This window comes from Dipodomys merriami, unplaced genomic scaffold, assembly GCF_024711535.1.
Source record: "Dipodomys merriami isolate MVZ:Mamm:240054 unplaced genomic scaffold, mDipMer1.0.p SCAF_6, whole genome shotgun sequence".
In the NCBI taxonomy this organism is placed as follows: Eukaryota; Metazoa; Chordata; class Mammalia; order Rodentia; family Heteromyidae; genus Dipodomys; species Dipodomys merriami.
In genome coordinates, this window is record NW_027206179.1 from 9,315,190 (window position 1) to 9,341,448 (window position 26,259).

Sequence of the window (26,259 nt, forward strand, 5' to 3'; positions counted from 1 at the left end):
ATGGAGGGAATCAGAGTTCCAGTGGATGTTGGTGTCAACAGTGGTGAGTGCCTGGAATCACAGCTATGATGGGAATGTACAAAAGGATTGAAGTCCTGGCCTATGTTTATCCCGGATGACATGTTGGTGTCATTTGGCACACAGAAGACAAGACTCTTGGTCTGGTTTATTTTCTATGGTATATACTAGTCATGGTGGCGGGGGATTTGTTATGGCCCTCGTCTTGGATTGGCATCTATTTCCAGAGGGACCGGGAGCAGCATTCCAGTACCCAGCCCTCCTTTGAGATCTGAGGTGAAGGCACTGGTTCCCATTATGATTTAAAGGGAGATTGTTCTCACAATGTGGATCACCCGTGGGACCAGCTCCCACAGGCTGGTGCAGGAGATTATCTTCATTCATATATTTGGCCCGCATCTTCCTTGTTCCAGGTTTGTTTCTATTTCTCATGGAGTGAGGGACTCCAGCCACTGGACTGGCATACATACTTTCAAATGTTGACTTTACGAAAAAAAAATACCTAGGATACAAATTCTAATGAAAGACCTGTAAAAGACCCCTATACTGAAGGGTAAAGCTTTGATGTAAGAAATTTGAAAAACTCCCCCTTGGTGTAATTCCTGTTTTCACAGTATTTGATGTTGGTATAATTTGTGGAGGAGAAGGGAAAAAACAAATTGTTTAAATAGGGATACAAGTGGATACATTGCAACAAAGAGATGTACAAGTCCTTATGTGGAAACACGAACTTTACAACTTTGGGTGCGGGGTGTTGGGAGGGCAGGGATGGTAAGGAGGAGGCAACAATGCTTGATAAGAAATGTACTCATTACCTTGCTCATGTAATTGTAACCCCTCTGTACGGTATTTTTACAATAAAAAAAATTAATAAAAACATGCTTCACTTAATATAATTTTTTCCAAGTCTTTTCATTTCTTAACAAATGGGGCAATGTCATTCTTTCTGATGGAGGCATAGAATTCCATTGTGTTTATATACCACATTTTCTTGGTCCATTCATCTACTGAGGGGCATCTGGAACGATATTTTCACAATAAAAAATTAAAAAAATAATGAAGAAAGTACAGGAAAATAAAGAAATTGGAAAACCAGAAAATGGAAAGAAATCCTGTGTCCACAAACTGGAAGAATTAAAATTCTGAATGTGGCTATGTTCCTAAAAGACATTATAGATTCAATGCTTTTCCCCTGAAAATTTCTGGGCATTTTTTTTGCTGGAGCAAAAAGGGAAATCTTTTTCCGAATCTAGGTGGGGCAAAAAGTTTATGGTGGACAAGAAATGTACTCATTACCTTACGTGTGTAACTTTAACCCCTCCATATATCACCTTGACAATTAAAAAAAGTTTGTGGGATTTCTTGCTGTGTGGATAGCAGATGTCTGTCCTCCCAGCTCTGTAAGTGGTGGAGCTTGAGGGAATCAGAGTTCCAGTGCAGTCCTGTACAGATGTTAGTGTCCACAGTAGTGCACTCCTGTAATCATTCCTATGATGGAAATGTGCGAAAGGATTGGATGTCTGGCCTATATTTAAGCCCCCTGGCTTGTTCTCGGTTTGTGGCACACAGTAGACCACTGTCTTGGCCCAGTTTGTGTCTCGGATAGGCAAATTCCTGCTAGTCATACTGGGAAGGGAAGGAGGGAGATGGCAACTCATTATGGCCCTAGTCATGGATCACATTATTTCCAGAGGGGCCAGTAGCAGCGTTCCAGCACTCAGATCTCATTTGAGATGTAGGAGGGAAGGCACTGGTTTCGACTTTGCTTTCACAGGAAATTGTTCCCACACAAAGTCCTGGATTGAGACAGATGTGGGTCTTGTAGGGTGCGGGCTCCCACATTCTGGTTCAGGAAATTGTTTTCACTTGTATCCTAGCCTGACATCTTCCTGACCCTGGGTTGGTTTCTACTTCCTTCGGAGAGTGGGTGTGAGGCATCGGACTGGCAGGCTCTTGGCCCTGGGCTGGCTGGCTTGCACCTGGTTGGTAGTAAGTGCTTGGTCCCGCCCTGGCCTAAGCCTGGCAAGTGGCCCGTGCATAGCCCTGGGCTAACTCATGCTGGTGCACTAGCACGTGCTTGGCCCCCAGGCTGGCAAGCTCTTCTCAGACTGGTGGGTTATCTGGCTGGCCTGAAGTAAGGTCTGAGGGAGTCTAAATTCAGACCTCAGGGGTGATCGTGAGCTTTGGAAGGGGCATGCTCCCAACAGGTGAGAGGGAAATTGCCTCCGCTGCCTTTTTAGCAAATCAGGCTTCCACAGGCAGCCAGGATTACATAAGGTGTTTGGTCTTATTTCTGAAGCAGTATTAGTTCCAATGGTCTCTTGCTGGAAGCAGACAAATGAGAGGGATGAAGATGGTTTCTGGCCTCTTTATCCTCTTCGAGTATGGTGTCCTGGGAGGGAGAGGTCTGGGCCTAGCACTCTGGGTCATTAGCAGTGCAGGCCTCCCATGTGACTGGTCCTCACGTGGGTATTCACAAGTCCCCATGATCGTACTGGGCTGACCGGCTGCGTTATGAAAGTATCCTGCCCCTGGATGCTGGACTCTCATCTACTTGATCTGTGTCCTTGGGTGTGCTGGTCAAATTCCTAGCACCATGAACGTTTTCTGCATCTGGATACTGTGGTCGCACCTTAACCTGTGTCACTGTGTGTGCTGGTTGGGGTCCTGACGTTTTGAAAGTTTTCTGCATCTGGTTGCTGTGATTTCACATTGCTGATCCTTGCTGCTCTGGACACAGGGTGCTCTACCTATAAGAAAAATCTTAATTTGTACTGCAAATTTAGCCTTAGTCTGCATTTAATACTACCCTTTTAAATTAATATATTACCCCTTTTCTTGTGTCTTCTCTAATTGCTTTCCTAAATATGTAAACTAAAGTTCTGCCCTTCTATCATTATATTGCTTAGTTCTCTAAGATATTTCCTACTTATCAATGTTCTAAATTTTAAAGTGCTCATGGAGTATGTTTGGTTCAATAGTCTATTCATATATTTGCATTCTAAAATATTCTTGAGTCTATTTGGTTCAATCTCTCCCTATCTCCACATTGCCTTTAAAATTCTAGGAATGGAAGGAGTTCCAGAAGATGGTGGAAAATTAACAGGGGACCAACAGAACTCTCTCTGAAGAGCAGAGTTTTAGAGTCCGGATGGTTACATGACGTAAGCTGCAATTACACAGGGATTAATACAAAAGAAGAAAATTATAAGCAGCCTGCATACCAAGACAGATTTAAGAACCTGCCAGTGTCAGCAGTGGCAAAGATGGTGGCTGGGGGAGCCATGACATACTGTGATGGCAGCAGAGACAGCATGCACTTGGACTTTCCACTTTACCAAGAAAGGAAATCCATAACCCAGCTGGCCACAGACACATGCAGAAAGAACTCACCACATTGTGGAAGGTCGGAAACACCACAAGAAAATGTGACCACCCCACCAAGAACATAATCCCTTCCTTCCAAAGAACAACACCTGGAAGGAAATTCTTCCCCCTACCAGAGAAGAATGTCATCTTTAATATTGGCATGGAGACTACCAGAGCAACTGGACAGTAACACTTGCTGGAGAAACAGTGACATTTTTCAAAATGGCAAATGACTCTGGTGTCCTTGCATCTCCCCTCTCTGGCAGAAAAAATCTGACTCCAGGGGAAGGGGAGCAGCTCCACTCAGGGGGAGACAGGGTCAGGGAGAGAAGGCCACACATCTCTCCAGAAAACAAAAACAAGCTCAGCATCCAGGAATACTGCAGCTCAACCTGCAGCTAGCCAGGCATCTTGGAATTATAAAACAAAAGTCTGCAAAATCTCACTGAAAAAAAAACTGGACAGGTCATAAAATTTGAGGACAGTTTCAGGCTGGGCCAAAAGGAGGGTCTCAGGATCTTGCCCCTCTCAGGATCTAGACCCTCTCAGGTTCTACCCCCTCTGTCTAAATGAATCCTCTGCCCAGCTACCATATGCAACTAAGAATTTTAAAAGTAAGTGATAAAATCCTATCAATGTAATAAATAAACAAATGTAAATGACTCTTGGTAATATGATTAGAAAAGTTTTTTTCCTCCTGCAGTTTTAAAGTACATGTATGATATATTTTCAGACACCCGTGCATGACAATGGGTAAGTGTCCCACAACGTGCATCCAACACTACAGCCTTGTACAGACTGTTCATTATGCTGAAGTATCTCTGTTCTCCAGGGCCACTGAAGTCTACATGGAATTTGAATCTAAAATATGTTGACAACTTGAAAACACAGAGTTGCTTTTGATATTGACTTAGGTTTGTGATAGAAAAAATTTCCTCTATTATCATGCGTTCTCAGACTACTACATCCTGAAAATGTCTCGATGTGTGTTAGCATATTTACTAGTCATTATCTGTTTGAAAGAGAATGTTCAGAATGCAAAAGTGGAACTCAATCTCAACACTGACTTTGAGTTATTTATTCACATGTAATTGCTAGTTTCAGCAGCATCATTGCTTCCTCAGGCAACAATAACTGGGTACATTTCTAGAGGCCACTGCATATGGAATTCTTGTGAGAACATCCCTGTACCAACCACAAATGTGCTGTGGCTATTATGGACATTGTGGGTGGGAATCAACCTTCTTGGTATGATACCCTTGTAACGTAACTTGTGGTATAGACTTTTGTGGACATTTCACCATGCACATCAAATGGCATCCTCTGAGGAAATCCAGTTGCATCATCCCAAATGGCTTTCATGAAAACAGCTACTTGACACAGATGTTGACCAAAAAAACCATCAAAGGTAACTCCATCTCTTGGGCCTCACAATCTGTAATCTTAGATGAAATCATAGCACCTGGGGTAATTCCACAAACATGTTTCCCAACTCATGGTTTTCTCTTGAATAAAGGCCACAGATGTAGAGCCCCAGGGAATACTTTTACACATGACTTCTGGGGCTCACAGGAGGCTTTGATGAAAGGTGAGCTATAGTATAGATTCCTATCAATAAAAGGACACATATGCACATAAAAACATATCTGTCTTGGGGTCCTCACTTCTAGACAGAATTTCAGAGTGGCAGAGGCTTCAGGCATGTACCTTTTGTCTTTCACACTCCTACTTCTCCAGCTTCCCCTCCCTGTCAGGTCCTTGGCTGGCACTAGCTGCTTCTCCACTATGAAGCACCGAGCACACATGGATGGAGATGTGATGATCACTGGATTGTTCCCTCTCTACACTTTGGGAATTGATCATAGCAATAGCGATTCTTCTGGGAAAGAAGACCACACACCGTAAGTAACTCATCCTTACTGTTTTGTTCTACGGATGGGCAGTTTCTGAGGGAGCTCAATGTTCTGTCTCCTCTCCACTGACCTCCTGTCCGTATTGCACCAGGAACAGCTCAATTTCTTAATTTAGTTTTATATCTACAGCTAGTAGGAAAGGACTCTATCTTGTTCCATGTATCTTCTACTTTCCAGGTTGGTAGGGTCTTCACTTTAGTCCAGAAACTCTTATCACTTCTCTATCCCAGGTGCCATCACAGAAAATGAAGGAATGTTATTACAATCAAGCTGAGTCCCTGGAATGAGTCTGGAACTCAAAGGATGCAGCTACATATTCTGACCCTGGGCCAGTAATCTGAGAACTTTTCCTTATTAAAACCTATATTTTGAAGACATGGATAAAAATTCTTATTGAAGGCTGGGTGACTCACGCCTGTAATCCTAACTACTCAGGTGGCTGATGTCTGAGGATGGAGATTTGAAGCCTGTCAAGGCACAAAAATCTTCAAGACTTTTTATCTCCAATTAACAAGCCAAAAGCTGTCAGTGGAGATATTTCTCAAGTGACAGAGTGCTAGCTTTGAGTAAAAAAACTCAAGGACAGTTTCTGATGCACTGATTTCAAGCCCTAGGATTGCCACACACAAAGACACACACTTATATTATTACTAAAGACAAGTAGATACTGTTGCAAACTAAGCCTTGTGTCATTATTTCATGTCAGAAATGCTCCACATTCCAAGCATTACCAGGCAGCTCCATGGTAAATTTTCCCTTATGGGAAAATTTTATATGCCCTGATGAGTTCTGCTTTACTTGTGCAAATGCATATTCTTGGCTTTTAGTTGGTTCCAGGGTCTCATTAAGTAAAAGCCAATAAAGAAAAAAGGAAAATGACCATGAAGAACTTCAAAAAATTCTGGCAAATGACCTGATTCCTACTGCATTGTTTCTACTGTCATTGTTTTCATCATTTACACTTCTTTTCAAGTGCCTCCATTATAAGTATAACCTAATGTAGGGGCCCGAAGATGAGAGCAGAGATCACAGGACAGGAATTACTCTTTTCCCTGCTATAGAAGATGTATATCCTTGTCTTATATGTCACTGATGTGGGTAACTTTCTTTCTTTTATTTTGGTACTGGGAACTGGCCCTGAACTGTTTTGGTGAAGGCTAGTGCTCTAGCATTTCAGCCACATCTCCACTTCTGGCACTTTCTGGTGGTTAAATAGAGATAAGAGTCTCACAGACATCTCTGCCCAAGCTGGCTTCAAAACACTATTCTCAGAACACAGCTTCTTAAGTGTATAAGAATACAGGTGTGAATCACTAGTGCCTGGCTTAGTTTATTTTTATTATCCACTATTTTACCAAGTTTACTTGATTTTCATTCTCTTAATTTCCTAAAATTTTTGAGTACTTTTTATCATGTGCTAATATAACCGCATTAAGTATTATGGTTTTAGCCAATTGATGTTTCTTATCTACACATAGATATGAAATGAAGTCTGGTCTGGGGTAGTAAAATTTTATGTGTAGTATTGGCTATGGATAGCAGTATTTATTCAATAAGACTTTCTTGTAGATAAATGTAGCATGGCAACTAGACATCAGTAGGTGAGAGATTTGACTGAACTCTATACCCACTGATGTTACAGAAATGTTTCCCAATTTTTATAAAATGTGGTGCTTGTGCCAATTATCTGGTCCATATTGTAGTTGCACCATGCATGCCTCATACATTGAGTAGAGGCATTCACTATATTTATGATCATTTTTATATCTTTTCCCACGTCCTTTTTCACTCTGCATATCTATCATTTCTTCTGCTCATTTTCAGAGTCCTGAAAGTAGTTAGGATTAGAGGCAGGAGCCATGGTGACTGGCTTGCTTTGCACTATTGATTGGCTTTTTCTCTCAAGGTTGATGCTCTATCACTTGAGCTACACCTCCACTTCTAGCTTCTTGTTGGTTAACTGGAGATGAAGAGTGTCATGGACTGTTCTGCCACTGCTGGCCTTGTCTCAAGACCCTTGCCTCTTAGCCTCCTCTTAGGCTAGGATTTCAAGCATGAGCCACCAGTGGAGGTAGTTTTAATTTCTTGAGAAATCACCAGTCTTTAAGTTTTATGTACCATCACCAAAACTGCAATCTGTGTCTGGGTTGATAGACAACACATAATCACTGATTTGTATTTTCCTAATTGCTCAAATGGTTGAGCCTTTTTTTCTTCATTGGTTTTCCATTTGTTCTTTTTCATTTTTAAATTGTCTGTTCCTTTAGTGAATTATCCTACTGGTATATAAGTGTTGGAGCTGTTTTCCACTATGCTATTATTCCTCTATGAAATGAATAGCTAGCAAGATATTTAACAATGCATTTGGCTGCCCTAGCATTTCTTTCATTGTACCAAAGATTTCAATTGGGTACAACCACAGCTTCTTTCCCTATCCAAGAATCAGATATCTGTAGTTGTTTGCAATTACTTCTTGGTCTTATATTTCTTTGATCCATGTGTCTGTTTTGTTGATTTTTTCTACTATTATGACAACACAGTATAAGTGCAATTTAGTGCCTTGGGAATGAGGTAAAGTATTCTATCACTTAGTCCAACCCACAGCTTAATTATTGCTGTCATTTTATGAGCTATTTGAGTTCTGTTTAAGTTACCTGTGTACGTACATATCCTCTTATTTTCTCTACTACTTTCAAAGTTCCAGGCTCTATTAAGACCTGACCAATTTTTAGTTTAAAAAAAAAAACAAGTTGAAAATAGAAACTAGTTTTTTGTGTGGAAACTCAATTTTACAATGCCATCCCATAATAAGGATGCCATCTGTAAGCTGTGTATTATTTCACAACTTCTCCAAGAATCAGATATCTGTAGTTGTTTGCAATTACTTGTTGGTTTTATATTTCTTTGATCCATGTGTCTGCTATATTGATTTTTCTGCTATAATGGCAAAACAGTATAAGAGAAAAACAGATGCAAGTATAATTCAGAATGCTAAAATGGCAAAACAGTATAAGAGAAAAACAGATGTAAGTATAATTCAGAATTGTTCTTGTGCCTTAAGATAGCTCTTGCTAATAGAGGATTTACTTTTTCATAAAATTTAGTCTTCCTTGTTCTAATTCTATAAAGGAAGTGATGGGGAATTTTGATGGAGACTGCACTGAATCTACAGATGATTTTTCAATAAAAATGATTATTTTCACCAGACTGACTCTCACATCCAGAATAATGGAGTGTTTGTGTTGGTATGTGTAATTTTGTTGCTTTACCCTCTGATTGTTCATGATTTTGACTTCAGTCTGATCACACTGTTATTTATGTAGAACCTCCTCTTTGCGTTATTGAATATTACTATTGTGTTATTATTTTCTGATACTTTTTCTTCTACTGATTATTTCAATACCTTCTACTGAGTTGGGATTTATTTTTCTAGTTTCTTGAGATGCATTTTTGGGCCTTTAGAACAGTTTCTGCACTCCTGATTTAAGCAAAGAGTGTTACCCTTTCATTTGTTTCTCTCCCTGTTCTGTACCTACAGATTCTGATATTCTCTCTTTTGCAAGGAAATTTGTTTTGAAAAACAGTTCATTTAATTTTGTGGTAATCATTTAATTAAATTGGGTAATTTGATTTTATTATTTATTCATAGTTGAAAATTTTTCAAAGGTTATGTGCATATATTTTCTGTTTTTTCTTGTGTGATCTGTATATGTTCATGATAGACTCAATATTTTAAAAATCTGGTTAGTTTTGTGTCCTATCCCATGATCTTTCCTGGAAAATTCTTGGTATGTTCATGAAAGATGAATTATTCAGACTTTGGATGAACTGTTCAATAGGTGAATGTGAAGCTCATCTTGTCAAGGGTGAAACTGAATTCCAGTACCTCCCTGTTTATTTTTACGATGATCTCTCCGTAAAATCTTCAGCTTTTATTGTGTTGATTATTTAAAGTCTGCTTAAATATAGTTAAATGCTTTGATAGTCTGTTAATATACATTCAGAATTGCTAAGTCATCTTGTTGATTTTATCCTTCATCATTTCTTTACAAACTTGTCACATTTTGGTGCTTTGATTGAAGTCTATTTGATCTGATATATGATGGGTACTTCAGTTTTCTTTTGTTTTTCATTTGCATGGACTGCCTTATTCCATTCCTTTTTCACGAATTGTATATTGTTATTATAAAGGTGATGTACAGCCTGGTTACATGTACATGAGTCAGATAAAGAGTACTTTGCTTTCGGACCATTATTACTCCTTCCATCCCGCTCTGTCTTTCCCTCCCATCCTCACCCACAAGTTATATAGTTCATTTTGAATATGCTGTCTAGTGAGTACTACTGTTGAACTTGTTCATGCTTTGTCTCATTGTTTCTGTGTCCCCATTCCATCCCAAAAAACATATGAATGAACAAAACAAGATAAATCAAAACAACAACAAAGAAAAAGAACCTCTAGTTTCCATTTCCTGGAGCTCATTTCAATGAATATTATTTTATATGGTCAGATGCACATAGCTATTGTGCCTTTGCATTCCTCTCCTAAGATTATCCTCCCCTATTCTCATTGTGCAGAATGCCTAGATAGTTGTAAACTATATCATGTCTCAATGGGGTGTTTCTATATTTAGTTTATTTACTTGCAGATTTATGTGAACACTCTATATGCACATTCATTTCCCTGGGTATGGCTTACATTTCTTTCTTCCAGTCATTGAGGGACATTGATGGTGAACTGAAGTTTCTTGGAACCAACAAATCATTTGGCCTCAAATTTTCATTCATTGAGCCATTCTATTGATAGATTTTCCTGCATTTCCATCCCAGTCATTATTGACAGATCACATCTCACTACTGCCATTATGTACCTTGTTCTCCAGGTTTCTTAAAACTTCTTCTACACTTTCTCTCTTCTTAGAGACTTCAATGGCTATTGAGTTCAATAGTAGAGAACATGGATTTCCAGATTAGGAGTTCCCATTTGTCCGTTTTGGATTTTGTGGTACTTAGCGGTATTAAAATAGGTTACAACAAGTTCTTTTAGAAGGATGACAGCAATCCATGATGATGAGGATGAAATAAAAAGAGAAAATACACACAAATAGTAGAGAGTTATGATCAAATCCATCTACATGTGCAGAAATGTTATAATGAAATTTTTCATTAATTTTTATGATTTTTATTATATATAATGTATATTATCATAATATTATTACATATATAATGTATCTTATATATTACATATAATATACATAATATAAATTATGTATATAATATATCATGTATATTATATATAGTATTATATAATATATATTATATATGTAATAAAAAGTTTAATATAGATAGATAGATAGATAGATAGATAGATAGATAGATAGATAGATAGTCTGTCATGGGGCTTGAACTCTGCGCCCGGGTGCTGTCCCTCAACTATTCTGCTCAAGGCTAGCACACTACCTCTTGAGTCATAAGATCACTTCCAGTTTTCTGGTCATTTATTGGAGATAAGAGTCTCACAGTCTTTCCTGCCCCGTCTGGCTTTGAACTATGATCCTCTGATCTCAGCCTCCTAAATAGCTAGAATTACAGGCTTGAGCCACCACCACCCAGCTTTCATTTAATATTTTAAGATACAATATTAATGAAATACAAATGAAAACTGTAACTGCCTTGTATTCCTCCCATCATTTGTAATATTGGATATCCAAATTTACATTGCTCTATAGTAATCACTACATATATTAATAATTTTCCCTCTTCAGAAGAATTATCCTTACAATTTGTCTAGAATATTTACTAGGTTAGAACATTCTCAGATCAGTTGTCTTGTCACTCTTTTTTTTGGGGGGGGGGAGGGTCCAGTCATGAGCCTGAATGCTTGGCATGGGCACTGTCCCTCAGCTCTTTAGTTCAAGGCTAGCGCTCTACCACTTGAGCCATAGTGCCACTTCCAGCATTTTTTTCTACTTATGTGGTGCTGAGGAATCGAACCCAGGGCCTCATGCATACAAGGCAAGCACTCTACCACTGAGCCACCTTCCCAGCTTGTATTTTCATTCTTACCAATAGGTTTTATATAATTTTTAATCTCATTTTCTTTAGATTCTAGTAAACAGGAATTAATATTCAACATAAAACTTTATGAATACACTGCCTCTTGATCAATGTCACCACTTTTAACATTCTCACCTACCCCTCCTACACCTCCTCTTCCTTCACTTTTTTTTATTGGGGGGGTCCGGTCATGGGGCCTGAACTCTGGGCCTGGGAGCTGTCCCGCAGCTCTTCAGCTCAAGGCTAGTGCTCTACCACTTGAGCCACAACAGCACTTCTGGCTTTTTTCTTATGTGGTGCTGAAGAATTGAACCCAGGGCCTCATGCATGCAAGGCAAGCGTTGTACCACTGAGCCACCTTCCCAGCCCTCCTTCACTTTCTTAATATTAGATTATGTGTTGAATTTTGTCGTTTAACAGTGAAATTTATGGATATAATACATTTCATCACTGTCATTCTTTTAACATGCTCTCCTTTATCCATCCCTGTTTTCTAAGTTCTGTGGCCTATACAATGCATTCTTGCCTACTCATTTCCCCTATTCAAACTTCTATCCCTCTTCTTTTTGTCTTACCTCCCCCCGACACACACAGATTCCAATTACACATTTTGTTGAGCTTTCACTTTATATTTCTAAAGAATTATACTAATTTTGTCCTCTATAAAGTCTCCTATACTTCAATAAATTCATTTATAACTACTTGGGTGCTTACTTCTATTTTTACCCAGTTAGTGGATCCCCAAAACACTAATATTTGCTTTTCTGAAATACTGTTGTTAAAATTTAACAAAACCTTTTTTTGGTCGGTCATGGGGCTTGAACTCTGGGCCTGGGTGCTGTCGCTCAGCTCTTCAGCTCAAGGCTAGTACTGTACTATTTGAACCACACAGCTCTGGTGGTTTATTGGAGACAAGAGTTTCATGGACTTTCTTGCCCGAGTTGGTTCTGACCTGCAATCCTCAGATCTTAGCCTCCTGAGTATTTAGGAATACAGGCATGAGCCACCAGTGCCCGGTGATGAAACTTTTATTCACTCTTCACTCTTGCTTCCAGTTTACTCGTCCATATGTGTATGATCAATCAGCTTTTCTTCAATCTCACTATTTTCTTCTGTTTAGAAGATATCACCCACATGATAGGCATCCATGCGGATGATTTCACATATGACTGTATATGTCAAGCATATTGTTTCCTTTTAAAAATGGGTGTTGATTTCATGATATTAATTTCTTTATAATGCACATGCACATACACACACAAACACACACTTGTACACACAGAAGGACACAGAGAAAGGAAAAAGAGTACTTTGATCCCCTTTATTCCTCTCTATTCTTTTCTTTTCAGTATTTCAATCTAAATATATTGGGAAGAGGGTAGTGATCACTGTACTTTACAATATTGGCTTTGGTACTAGGATTTCAATGTAAAGCTTGCTTACAATTCTCTCGTCATCCACTGTGTTTGAGGTTCCTCTCTCCATAATGAGTTCATTGGAGTTGGATGCATACATTTTTTAGTTACATAAAGAAGAATAAAATTCCCTCACCTGATACTTGAGCTCTTCTTCTGAATGATATTGGGAGAGCTGTTCAATATGTTGGGTTTGTGAACACAGCTTGGTATAGAAACTTTCGCAAATAAGACTTTGCTTCTGAAAGTTGCTCTTAAAGTGAACATTGGTTAGTTAGCCTGGCCAGCTACAAAACATAAATTGGGTGCTTAAAAACAAGATTAATTTTTCACACAGATAGAATTAGTTATCCTATGATAAGGGAACTGGAATATTTGATGATCACGAAAGCCTAATCCATGTTTAACAGACAACAGCTTTTTGTTGTGGTGCATATGATAGTGAGGAAAATGCATGCTCTTTTTGCTTAAATACGTTTCTGAATCACATTCATGACATACTCTCTTCATGTCCTTACCTGATTCTGTATACAACCATAAAACACTACATTCCTATTCCATCCCAAATGAAGATAATGTTTTAACATATTCATTAGCAAAGAAGCAAGCATTCAATGCAGCAAAGTCATAAGTCTTGAAATGCTCCACAGTTTCTATGCTCATTATGCAGGTTTGTCTTCAAGAACTATCAGTTTGTTTTGGCCTTGGCTTTTGCTATTGAGGAGATCAACAAAAACCCTGAACTCTTACATAACTTGACTTTGGGATTTGATGTCTATGATGTCCAATTTGGAACTTGGAGAATATTTAAGAATCCCTTCATTTGGCTCTTTGGGAAGTACAAGATTCCAAACTACTCTTGTCTGAGAGAAAACAGATCTAGAGCAGTACTAACAGGACCATTTGGAATAACATCTGCCCTTATTGGGACATTGCTACAACTCTACAGATTTCCACAGGTGAGGGTTGGAGGGATACAAAAATGTCTAATTGGTGGCATTTTCGGTGTTAGAAGATAATGATAGGAAGAACCTGAATTTATGTGCCTATCAAGTTTTATGGTATCAAAAGTAAGTACCCCAAGCTAGTGGGATATGTATATTCCTACTGTTTGGGAAAATAGAAGAATTAGACTAACCAATGTATTATTTATTATTTCAAGTCTTACCAATAATTTCCTTGTTGTGTGAAGATATGATGAGCAGAATACTGGTGACTTGTACCTGAAATCTTAGCTACTCAGGAAACATTTCCAATTAACCAGCAAAAAGCAAGATGTGAATGTGTGGCTCAAACAGTAGAGTACAAGCCTTGAAATAAAAAGCCAAGCAAGTGTCTGATGCCTTGAGTTTGTGCCCCTGTACTAGCATGCACATTCACACAAACAAAAGTACATGAACACACATATACACACACACACACACACACAAGATATTATGTTGAGTGTAACAATTCTGACTCAGAACGAGAAGTGGAAATGTTTTCTCTCATATGTAAAAGTTAGATCTAAAATGTGAGCATGCCATATTAAAATATATAGGACACATACATAGCCATTTACATATATACATGATCAATCCAACTAAAGTATGGTATACATAAAGGTGGAACACCATGGTAAAATTTCTGGAATTCCAGAAAGATGAAGCATATCTTCTGCGAGGAGGGTAAATGTTAAGGGGAAAAGGTAGAGAATAGGGAATGGATTGGAAGGGAAAACAACACAGTATTCAATGTACATATTTGAAAATAGAAAAGAAAACTCAAGGCATGGGTAGGGTTGATATAGATGGGAGAAGTTGATAGAAATAGTGACAGAGATTAAGAGACATTTTATAAGTAATTGGTTAGATTGTACAACTATTAAATAATTCAAATATTTCTTTCAAAAATTAACCCAAAACCCTAGCTTTCACCTACTTCAACTGTTTCTTAACATATTTCAAGACTGCGATTATGATGGATGGCAACCTTCTCGTTCATGGAGCATCCAATTTTCTTTCCATTTAGCTTACATTTGGGCCTTTTGATCATTCCCTGAGTGACCATTACAAGTTTCCTGCTCTCTATCAGGTGGCCCCAAAGGACACATCAATAGCCACTGCCATGGTGTCATTACTGCTTCACTTCTCCTGGAGCTGGGTTGGACTGTTCACTTCACAAGATGAGAATGGCTTGTGGATGCTTCCTGAACTTAAAGAAGAAATGGCCAAGAATAGAGTTTGTGTAGCCTATGAGCTACCAATATCAAGCAAAGGCACTGAACATATAATCAGAATTATGGCCGTTTATAATGAGATAAATAAATCTTCAGCCAATGTCCTCATCATTTATGGTGATAATGAATCACTATTAGATTTAATGCTGTTTGTTGAGCAATTTTTAATAAAAGGCAAAGTTTGTATCATGAACTCACAATGGGATTTAAAAACGAGGAGATATTTCATGCTAGGCTCATTCCCTGTACCTCTTATTTTCTCACACCATCATGCAGATGTTTCTGGATTCACAGATTTTGTCAAAGCAGTTCACCCTTCCAAATACCCAGAAGACTTTTTTCTTGCAAAGCTGTGGTTTCTCTCTTTTAACTGCTCAGATGCTGACTCTGACTGTGTAACATGGGACAGTTGTCCTCGTGATGCCTCCTTGGATTGGTTGCCTAGGCACATTTTTGACATTACCATGTCTAGAGACAGTTACAATATATACAATGCTGTGTATGCTGTGGCCCAGGCTCTCCATGAGATGCTTCTTCATCAAAAAGAAGTTCAAACAATGGGAAATAGAAAAGGGACAGTGCATTCCCCTGTACAGGTACTTTCTCTTTACTGGTTGGGACACATCATGAGCAAAAGCACTTCCTGGAGAATGTACTGGATGAAATTAAATATTTGGATTGTTTTTCCAAAACCCAGGAAATTACTTTTTTATCTATCATGGGGCTTGAACTCTGGGCCTGGGCGCTGTCCCTCAGCTCTTCATCTCAAGGCTAGCTCTCTACCACTTGAGCCAAAGCATGATTCTCAGTTTTCTGGTGGTTTATTGGAGATAAGAGTCACACAGACTTCCCACCGGGGCTGGCTTTGAACCACGATCCTCAGATCTCAGCCTCCTAAGTAGCTAGGATTATAAGCATGAGCCACCAGTGCTACGCAAGGAAATTATTTTTGTTCAAATGTCTTAGAGATACATTAGATATATGTGCAAATTTTCTTACAAATAAAGAGGCCAGTAACAAAAATTAAATATAATTCATATTTTTATAATGCATTTTGTGCCTTTGTTGGTATTTTGTATTAATTTGGTTTTTGCGGATCCTAGGGCTTGACATCAGGGACTGGATGCTGTTCCAAGATCACTTTGTACTCATACCTAGTGCTCTACCACTTGAGCCATGCCACCACTTCCAGCTTTTACTGAGTAGTTTTTTAAGAGTCTAATAGGCTTTTCTGCCTGGAATGGTTTCCAACCATGATCTTCAGATCTCATCCTCCTGAGTACCTAAAATTTTTTTTAATTTAATTTAATTTTATTTGTGAACATACTGTAGAGAGGAGTTACAATTACATGGGTAGGATAATGCGTACATTTCTTACCAAGCATTGCAGCCTCCTCCTTTGTTTACCCTTCATATCCCTTCCCAGACTCCCCCCTCCCCTCCCAATCCCAATCCTTTTCCTTCCCCCCCTTCACCCCTGCACCGACTTTGTAAAGCTCGTTTTGGACATGACAACTTGTACTTCTCATTATTGCAACAGGGCGACCTGTATCCTTAAACAACTGGTTTTTCCCCATCTCCTCCACAAGTTATACTGACATCAAATATAGTGAAAGCAGGTCCCCCACTGAGTACCTAAAATTATAGGCATGAGCCACCAGATCTTGGCTTATGAGTTTGTTTCATTACAAATAACCTCAACATGCTCATAGTTAATGTTTTGAAAACTGTAAATTCAGCTTCTTTCTATGAGTTTCTTGAATAATAGCAAAGGATCATCTGTTCAACAGAATTATCCATATTTTTCATATGTGATCTAGTTTCATTCAACTTCCATATTAAAAGTTTAGCAAACTCCAAGTATAGGCATTCATAAAAAAATGATAGTTGGGAAAAACTGTAGATAAGCAACTGAGTATTATCTCATTCCTGGCTGTTTGTTTGGAATTGGTTTCTCTTATTTAAACAAAAAGCCTTCTGATCCTTTTCTGACAGATCAGGATTCAGAGAGATTATTTCATTCCTCCATAGAATTTCTTCTGTTATACTTCATTAGGTGGCTATGCTATGCTTGGATTGAGAGACAGAGTTTGAAGGCAATCAGGAGCTTTTCTTACTTCAGGTTTTCTGTCTTAACTCAGATATACTTCACCAGAAAATGATGTATCTCTTTTAGCTGCACCCTTTTCTGAAAAACATCCAATTTTACAACCCTGCTGGAGACCAAGTGATTTTGGATGAGAAAAGGAAATTGGAGCCAGAGTATGACATTCTGAACATTTGGAATTTTCCAGAAGGTCTTCAACTGGAGGTGAAAGTAGGAAAATTTTCTCCATATGCTCTCCATGGTAATCAACTGTCTTTATCTGAAGATATGGTAGAGTGGGCCATAGGAACAACAGAGGTGGGTTGGCTCTAATCATAATGATTTTTTAAATTTCATTTTATTGTAAAGATGCTATATAGAGGCGTTAGAGTCACATCACTAAGGCAATGAGTACAATTCTTATCGAGCATTGTTTCCCTTTCCCTAGTTGTTCTCCCACTATTCCTGCCCTCCCCCATATCACTAAAATCATAATAACTTTAAGGACATCTATGTAAGTAAAAGTCATCATTCAACGTTACACCTGTCTGACTATCAGCAACTTTCACTTGTAACTTAGCTATTCAGATAGCAGAGATCTGAATATCACAATTTAAAATTAGTCCACTCATGAACATCTATGAAGTTCTTATCACCAATTAACCACCAAAAATCAGGAAGTGGATATGTAATTCAAATAGTAGAGTGCTAAACTTGAGCAAAAATGCTCAAGGCCACTGCTTAGAGTCTTGAGTTCAAGCCCCAGGTCTGACTACCATCAAAAAATTTTTTTAATGTTTTCCTGATGAATCACTGTATTTAGATGAATGGTTTATTCTGTGGCGTTTTCATTCCATAGAAAGTTGACCTGCTACATAGGCATCTTTGGGAAGAGGAACCATTGAAGATGCCTGGGAAAAGAGTCTCACTTCATGGTCACTAGAAAACCAAGAGAAAGATGATTCTGGGGTTCACAAAACTATAAAAAAAGGAGGTTTTCCTCCAGGCTCTTCTCCATTTTACACATGAGAAGGGGACAACACATAATGACATGAACTCAAGCCAGTTCATTAGGCTCTCCACAGGGACTTACTTTCTCACAATGAGTTTCCCATACTTTTCACTAGTTCAACAGGCTACTAATCAAGTTTGCATCTCATAAGCCTTTGAGAATAATGACATTTAGAATCTATAACAGAATTCAAATAATTGACTACATTTACCCACATAGAAACATAATCCTTAATAATCTGATTTAAAAAAAAAACAATGGACTTTTTGGAGTGTGGGGTATGAGTCTAAACAGTTACTGACACACCTCTGACTTTCGTCAGACTCCTCACTCTGTCTGCAGTGAGAGTTGTGGTCCAGGATTCAGGAAATCTCCTCAGGAGGGAAAGGCTGCCTGTTGCTTTTCTTGTAACCCTTGCCAACAGAATGAGATCACTAATGGGACAGGTAAGTCCATGTCTTAGTAAGGAATTCTTCATTTCTCTCCTGTTTTCCTCAGTCAAACAAACTCAATGCGAAAGTTGTGCATTAGGGTTGCCCAGCCCATTTACCTTTTCTCTGGTATGGTGGTATTGCTAGTGAAATATAATATATCATTGTTTTGAATTACATATTTAGTAATATTTTTGATATACTGCAGGCAAAGTTATTTGCAAGAATGCCTCTTATGAATCATTGGACAAGGGTGAACTGAAATAAATTAAATGTAAGTTTTATTAAGGACAGTGATCTTTTTTATGTTGATACTGTTTTTATTGTAAAAATAATGTACAGAGGGGATACAGTTATATGAGCAAGGTAATGACTACATTTCCTATCAAGCATTGTTGCCTCCAAGTTTGTTTTTACCCTACTATCCTACCCACCCACCTCCACAACTACACTGCCCCCCACACCGCCACCTAAATTGTAAAGTTCATTTTTCAACATAATGTCTTGTACATCTCATTGTTACAATGGGTCAACCTGTATCCCTATTTAAGAATTATGTTTTTCCCTTCCTCTCCTCAAATTAGAGAAAGTTATATACAATATGTAGGCCACCATCATCAAATACTGTGAAAAGAGGGGTTATACCGTGGGGGAGGAACATACAAAGAAAAAAAATCACATGGTACATTATAACTAGGTTAGAAACAATAGCAAGAAAAAACAAACCACTTGGGTCCCTATCTTGGGGTTCATTTCACTTAACATCATCTTATCTGGTCATATGTACATAATCATCTTTCTGCTTGTCCCAGACATATAAGTTACTGCAAATAAGGTAAATCATGGGACCCATGTTTCTTTGGGCCTGATTTACTAAACTTAATATAATTTTTTCCAAGTCTTTCCATTTTCTAACAGATGGGGCAATGGCATTCTTTCTGATGGAGGCATAGAATTCCATTGTGTGTATGTGTGTGTGTGTGTGTGTGTGTGTGTGTGTGTGTGTGTGTGTATCACATTTTCTTGATCCATTCATCTATTGAGGAGCTTCTGAGTTGGTTCCATACCTTAGCTATAGTAAATAATTCTGCAATAAACATAGTTGTGCTGTTAGCTTTGGTATGGTCTTGTTTGTCATCATTTGGGTACATGCCAAAAAGTGGGATTGCTGGAATACAGGGGAGGTCTATGTGGAGTCATTTGAGGAACCTCCATACTGTTTTCCAGAATGATTGAACGAGTTTGCACCCCAACCAACAGAGAAGTAGGGTTCCATTCTGGCTACATCTCCTCCAGCATCTATGGTTGTTAGTGTTCTTGATTATAGCCATTCTTTTTTTTTTTTTTTTTTTTTGTCGGTCTTGGGTCTTGAACCATAGGCTTGGGCGCTGTCCTTGGACTCTTCGGTTCAAGGCGAGCACTCTACTGCTTCAGCCACGACACCACTTTTGGTTTTCTAGTGGTTTATTGGAGATAAGAGTCTCACGGACTTTCCTGCCCGGGCTGGCTTTGAACCATGATCCTCACATCTCAGCCTCCTGAGTAGCTAGGATTACAGGCGTGAGCCACCATCGCCCCGCTGATTATTCTAACAGGGGTGAGGTGCAATCTCAATTTTGTTTTGATTTGCATTTCTTTTACGGATATAGACGTTGAGCCATTCATGTGTCTATTGGCTATTCTTATTTCCTCCTCAGAGAAGTTTCTCTTTAAGTCTTTAGCCAACTTATTGGACAGTTGTTTCTTTGAGATTTGTTGTTGGGGGATTTCTTTTTTGAATTCCAAGTAAATTTTAGATATGAGACCCTTGTCCATTGTATAGCTAGTGAAGATCTTCTCCCAGGCTATGGACTTTCTATTGGTCTTGTTAGCTATGTGCCTTGCCATACAGAAGTTCTGCAGCTTCATGCAATCCCATTTATCCAAACTTTTTTTGATTTGTTGTGTTTCCGGGGCTCTATTAGAAAACTTTCAGCCTATGCCACGGATACCTAGGGTTTCCCCTATTCCTTCCCCTAATGTTTTCATGGAGTCTGCTTTGCCTCCGAGGTCGTTGATCCATTTGGAGTTGATTCTGGTTCAGGGTGATATATAAAGATCTAGCTTAAGTTTTCTACAGGTGATTAACTAATTCTGCCACCTCCATTTACTGAAGAGGCTGTCTTTCTTCCATTCTATTTTTTAGTCCTGTTATTGAAAAATATTTAGCTATCTGTCTGTGGGTTCATTTCTGGAATTTCAATTCTATTCCATTGGTCCTGAGGTCTGTTCTTGTGCCAGTACCAAGCTATTTTGATTACTCTGGCTTTGTAGTAGAGTTTGAAATTTGCCATTGATATTCCTCCAGCATTGTTCTTTCTGTAATATATTGTTTTTGCTATTCAGGGTCTTTTATTGTTGCATATGAATTTTTAGATTGCCTCTTCTATTTCCTTGAAGAATAAGGTTAGAATATTGATAGGTATCACATTGAACTTGTAGATACCCTTGGGAATTATTGCCATTTTCATGATTTTGATCCTTCCAATCCAGGAGCATGGGAGATTTTTCCTCTTCCTAAGTTCTGCTTTGATTTCCTTTTTCAGGTTTTTAAAGTTTTCATCATAGAGGTCCTTCACTTTAGTTGTTAATTCTTAGGTATTTTATTTTTTGTGAGCTACTACAAAAGGAGTTGCTTTCCTGATTTCAGGTGCCCTCTTCTCATTGTTGTCATACAGAAAAGCCATTGATTTTTAGGGTTAATTTTATACCCTGCTGCTTTGCTAAAGTTTCACATCAGGTCGAATAATTTGGGAGTGGAGTCTATGGGATTCCTTAAATACAAGATCATGTCATCTGCAAAGTGGGAGAGTCTTACTTGATCTTTTTCTATTTGGACCCCTTTTATGTTTGTATCTTGTCTTATTGCTATAGCTAGGCATTCTAATACTAAATTGAAGAGAAGTGAAGAAATTGGACATCCTTTTCTCATTTGTGAGTTTAGAAGAAATGGCTTCAGTTTTTTGCCATTAAGTATAATACTGGCTGTAGGCTTGTCATATACGGCCTTTATTGTATTAAGGAATGTTCCATGAATTCCTAGTTTTTCCAGAGCCTTCATCATAAAGGGGTGTTGGATCTTCTCAAATGCTTTTTCTGCATCTATTGAGATAACCATGTGGTTCTTATCCTTGCTTCTGTTGATTTGATGAATCATATTAATAGATTTGTGTAAATTGAACCAGTTTTGCATCCCTGACATGAATCCTGTTTGATCATGTTGTATGATTTTTTTGGATGAATTGTTGAAGTTGATTGGCCAAAATTTTGTTAAGAAGTTTTGCATCAATATTCATCCAAGAAATCAGTCTATAGTTCTCTTTCTTTGATGAGTCCTTGCCTGGTTTGGGGATGAGGGTTAAGATGGCTTCATAGAGTTCGGTAGTGAAATTTCAATTTCAGTTTCATTGACGAATTGGAGGAGTATTGGTGTGACTTCTGCTTTTAAGCTCTTGTACAATTCAGCTGTAAATCCATCCTGAGCTTTTCTTAGATGGGAGGCCTCTTATTGCTTTTTGTGTTTCAAGGCTTGATACGGGTCTGTTAAGTTGGTTCAATTCATCTTGGTTAAGTTTCAGCATCTTGATATTTGCAAGGAAATAGTCCATTTCTTCTACATTCTCTAACTTATTAGCATAAAGGATTGAAAAGTATTTGCTTATAATATTCTGAATCTTAGTTGGTTCTGCTATGAAATTTCCATTCTCAACTCTGAGTTTGTTTATTAGGTTGTGTTCTCTTCTTTTTGTTGATTCTTTCTATGGTTTTTTTGGATTCTAATTAATTTCATTCTGATTTAATTTTATTCATTTCTTTCTGTCTACTGGATTAGGGTTTGGCTTGCTGCTCATTTTCAAAGAGATTCAGATGTCTCATTAAATTGTTGGTTTTAGATATCTCCAGTTTCTTGCTATAGTAACTCAGAGCTATAAATTTGCTTCTGAGTACTGCCTTTGCTGTGTTCCAGAGAAGCTGGTAATTTCTGTGTTCGTTTTTGTTGGATATCATGAACATTTGATTTTCCTTTCTCATGCTTTCAGCCTCCATGAGTTACAGGACTTTCTTTGGTTGCTTTTGGTGTTGACTTCTAATTTTATTCCTTTGTGGTTTGAGAGAATGGGGGGCATAAATTCAATGTTTCTGAACTTGGAAATGTTTGCTTTGTGACCTAAAATGCGGTCTATTTTGGAAAATGTTCCATGTGCTGCTGAGTAAAACATGTATTCTGATGCTTCTGGGTGAAATATTAGGTAGCTGTCTGTTAAATCTATTTGATCTATGCAGTTGTTTAGATCTGAAGAATCTCTGTGGAGTTTTTGCCGAGTTGATCTCTAGTGGGGATAGTGGTGTGTTAAAGACTCCAAAAATTAATGTCTTTGGATCTATGTGAGATTTGAAGGGAAGTAGAGTTTCTTGGATACATTTGGGTGCTCCGTTGTTTGGTGAATAGATATTTAAGGATCACAATATCCTCCTTAAGGAGAGATATTAGTATGTAGTGGAGAGGTAAAAGGAAAGATTGAACTTAACCCAATCCTAATCTCAGAGAGGAAATAGGTAGAATAGATTGAATAAAGAGAGAAATAAACCAGAAAAAATAGAAAAAAAACAGAAGTTTAAATTTTAGAAATGAAACTCTTAAAAACTATGTAAGCATAAACAAATAATACTGATAGTAGAAAAGGATAGAATGAGAGAAGGAAAAAGAAAAAGGAAAAGGGAAAGGAATAAAAAATAAAAAATTTAATAATGGAATACTTAAAAACTATATAGGTATAACCAAATAATACTACTATTAAAGAAGTTAAGACTAAGATGTTGTGAATTAAGTAATCAATTTCTGAATTAAGTACGTTGAAAATGAAGGATAAAGTCTAATAATCGACGACGGGTATATATCTGTGGATGAGCAGAACAGCAATTAAGTCAGGCAAAAATAAAGAAAAAAATAAAAGGACCAAAAGGTTAAAAGAGATTTAAAACATGAACACACACAAACACATACACGCACCCTAAAATAAAAATTATGAAGGAAAAAAAGAGAAAATTTTTTATTAAAAAATATGTAGAAAAAGAGTTCTTTGATTTTTTTTGGGTACTAGGGGGAAGATTTGTATATCCAATCTGTCTGTAACCAGTCTCATGGTGGAGTATCTGGTTTGCTTGTGGTGTTTGGTCTTCCTGTTTCTTGATTGTTTTCTTAAGTCACTTTGTTTGAGCAGGCAGAAAAAAGGTCTACCTTACCCAGAACTTTGTGATCCTCCTCCCAGGCTAGTTCAGTCGGAGGGACATCTGCTGAGTATCACAAAACAGTCAGATGGCTGTTTCTTCTAGCTTGGAGTTGTTGTGATGAGGCAAAGTTCTGGGTAGGGTTGAGGCCTGTCAGCAATCAGTAGCTTTTCCTTGAGTGGCTAGCTCTGGAGACAAGCACATTGCCCAGCCTGGAGCCATTCTCAGGATTTATGTTTACTGAGTTTCAATTGTTTGCCTTTTATCCCTCCTGCTGCTGGGTCCTGTCTAGGCTGCAGTGGGAAGGGACAGCCTCTGCCTCTCTTTACCCAGGGAAGAAAGTCATTCTTCTGGTGGCAGAGCTCCCTCTGCCTGGGAAAGGCAACTTTCCACTGGGTGGAGCTGAGCCTGGCATGTTGGATCAGGTTCCTGTGACCTGTTGAATGGCTCCTATTGTTTTCTTCCAAGACCTGAGTTGGAGCTAGTTGCTTGGGACAGGCATTTGTCAGTATGAAAGATGGGGTTCTTCTCCAGTGTTGGTGGAGGTGCTACGTTCCACTGCTGCTCCTTGAGAAGGAGTAAAGATGTCTTGGAGGTATTCATATCAGCCTCTTGGTTTCTGGGCCATCTATGTTCTGTGATCAGCAGGATGAAGATTCTGGCTCCTTATGGGTAGAATCCACTCATACACCATGTCTGGTGCCTTTGTCTCGGGCTCTCTCTGTTGATAGGATGGCCTCCACCAGGGACATTGGTAAGTGCTCCTTGACCAAGCAACCGGGATTTTTCTTCTCTGGCCAAACTCTCTGTAGTGTGATGGCACACTTGGTGTGATTTTCTAGCCTAGGACTGTTCACTAGAACACTAAAACTGATTTCTATGCAAGAGCTGGATTAGCTTCCAGGTTCTCCTCTGCCATCTTCCTACAGATTCCACAGTGATTGTTTAAAGTTACAATTTTGTCCACACAGAAAAAATGAATCATGCATATTGCTATTTTTCAGTGCCCACAACTCTTCTTGGCACAGGACAAGCGTTCAGAAAGGCAGATTCAGTTGAAGAAGTGAGCATTACTATAGAATTTCCAAGACGGTTTTCTCTGTTCCAACTGTTTCACAGATAAATAGGCAAGATGAACATAATTAGATGAATTCAAGTGTGTGCCACAGGAATGAAATTGTTTTACAGTGTCATGCAGGAAATTGTGACATGTACAATTACAATTTTCAGTAGGATTGGAAAATAGGGCACAGTTCAGTTCATAAGAGTGAGGAAAAGTGCAGAAAATTGTCAGGATATTAGAATACCCCAACTGTCATGATGTTAATATATGTGATAATCACTGAAGGAACAAAGTCGAATTTTTCTGTAAAAGCCTGAATAAAGAACTAGATGATAATGGGAACACGTCATGGTTTAGAAAAGAAAAAAATACTTTTATTGTAAATGCTTACAGGTTAGGATAACTTCTAAGTGAAAAATTTCCTAAATTCTTTGAAGTAAAAGACATTCACAACAAGAACTAATGGTAGCTTACCCTTCCCACCAGATATGGGCCAGTGTGTGAAATGTGCAGCTCATCAGTATGTCAACACACAGAGAAATCAGTGCCTCCTGAGAGATGCAAGTTTCCTGGCTTTTGGAGATCCCTTGGGCATGGCTCTGGCCTGCATGGCTATCTGCTTCTCTATGCTAACTGTTGCTGTTCTTGGGATATTTGTGAAACACCAAGACACTGCCATTGTCAAGGCCAATAACCGGACTCTCAGCTACATCTTGCTCATCTCCCTCATCTTCTGTTTCCTCTGTTCCTTGCTCTTTCTGGGCCATCCCAACACAGTCACCTGCATCTTGCAACAGGTTACATTTGGAGTAGTGTTCACTGTAGCTGTTTCCACAGTGCTGGCTAAAACAGTGACTGTGGTCCTGGCCTTCAAGGCCACTTCCCCAGGGAGAAAGATGAGGTGGCTGCTGGTATCAGGGGCTCCAAACCTCATCATTCCCATCTGTGCTCTGATCCAGGTGACCCTCTGTGGACTCTGGTTGGGGACCTATCCTCCCTTTGTGGACACAGATGCACAATCTGAACATGGCCATATCATCATCCTGTGCAACAAGGGCTCCCTCACTGCCTTCTACTGTGTCCTGGGATACCTGGGCTCTCTGGCCCTGGCCAGCTTCACTGTGGCTTTTCTGGCCAGGAACCTGCCTGACACCTTCAATGAAGCCAAGTTCCTGACCTTCAGCATGCTGGTGTTTTGCAGTGTGTGGATCACCTTCCTGCCTGTATACCACAGTGCCACGGGGAAGGTCATGGTGGCTGTGGAGGTTTTCTCCATCTTGGCCTCTGGTGCAGGACTCCTAGGCTGCATATTTGCCCCAAAGTGTTACAACATCTTGTTAGTGCCAAATAAAAATTCTCTGCATGGTTTCAGTGATAAAAAACTTAGTAGGAGAAACAAACATTCTTAA

At 38.7% G+C, this 26,259-nt stretch overlaps 1 protein-coding gene across 1 annotated transcript; it reads left to right on the forward strand.

Annotated features, from left to right (window-relative positions):
• Positions 1 to 26,259, forward strand: LOC138814271 (vomeronasal type-2 receptor 116-like). The gene is made up of 9 exons (XM_070003275.1): positions 1 to 43; positions 3,202 to 3,424; positions 5,142 to 5,288; positions 13,443 to 13,731; positions 14,783 to 15,586; positions 17,167 to 17,394; positions 18,411 to 18,534; positions 22,531 to 22,533; positions 25,337 to 26,259. Exons 1-9 carry the CDS (start codon positions 1 to 3, stop codon positions 26,257 to 26,259), a joined length of 2,784 nt encoding a protein of 927 aa, XP_069859376.1.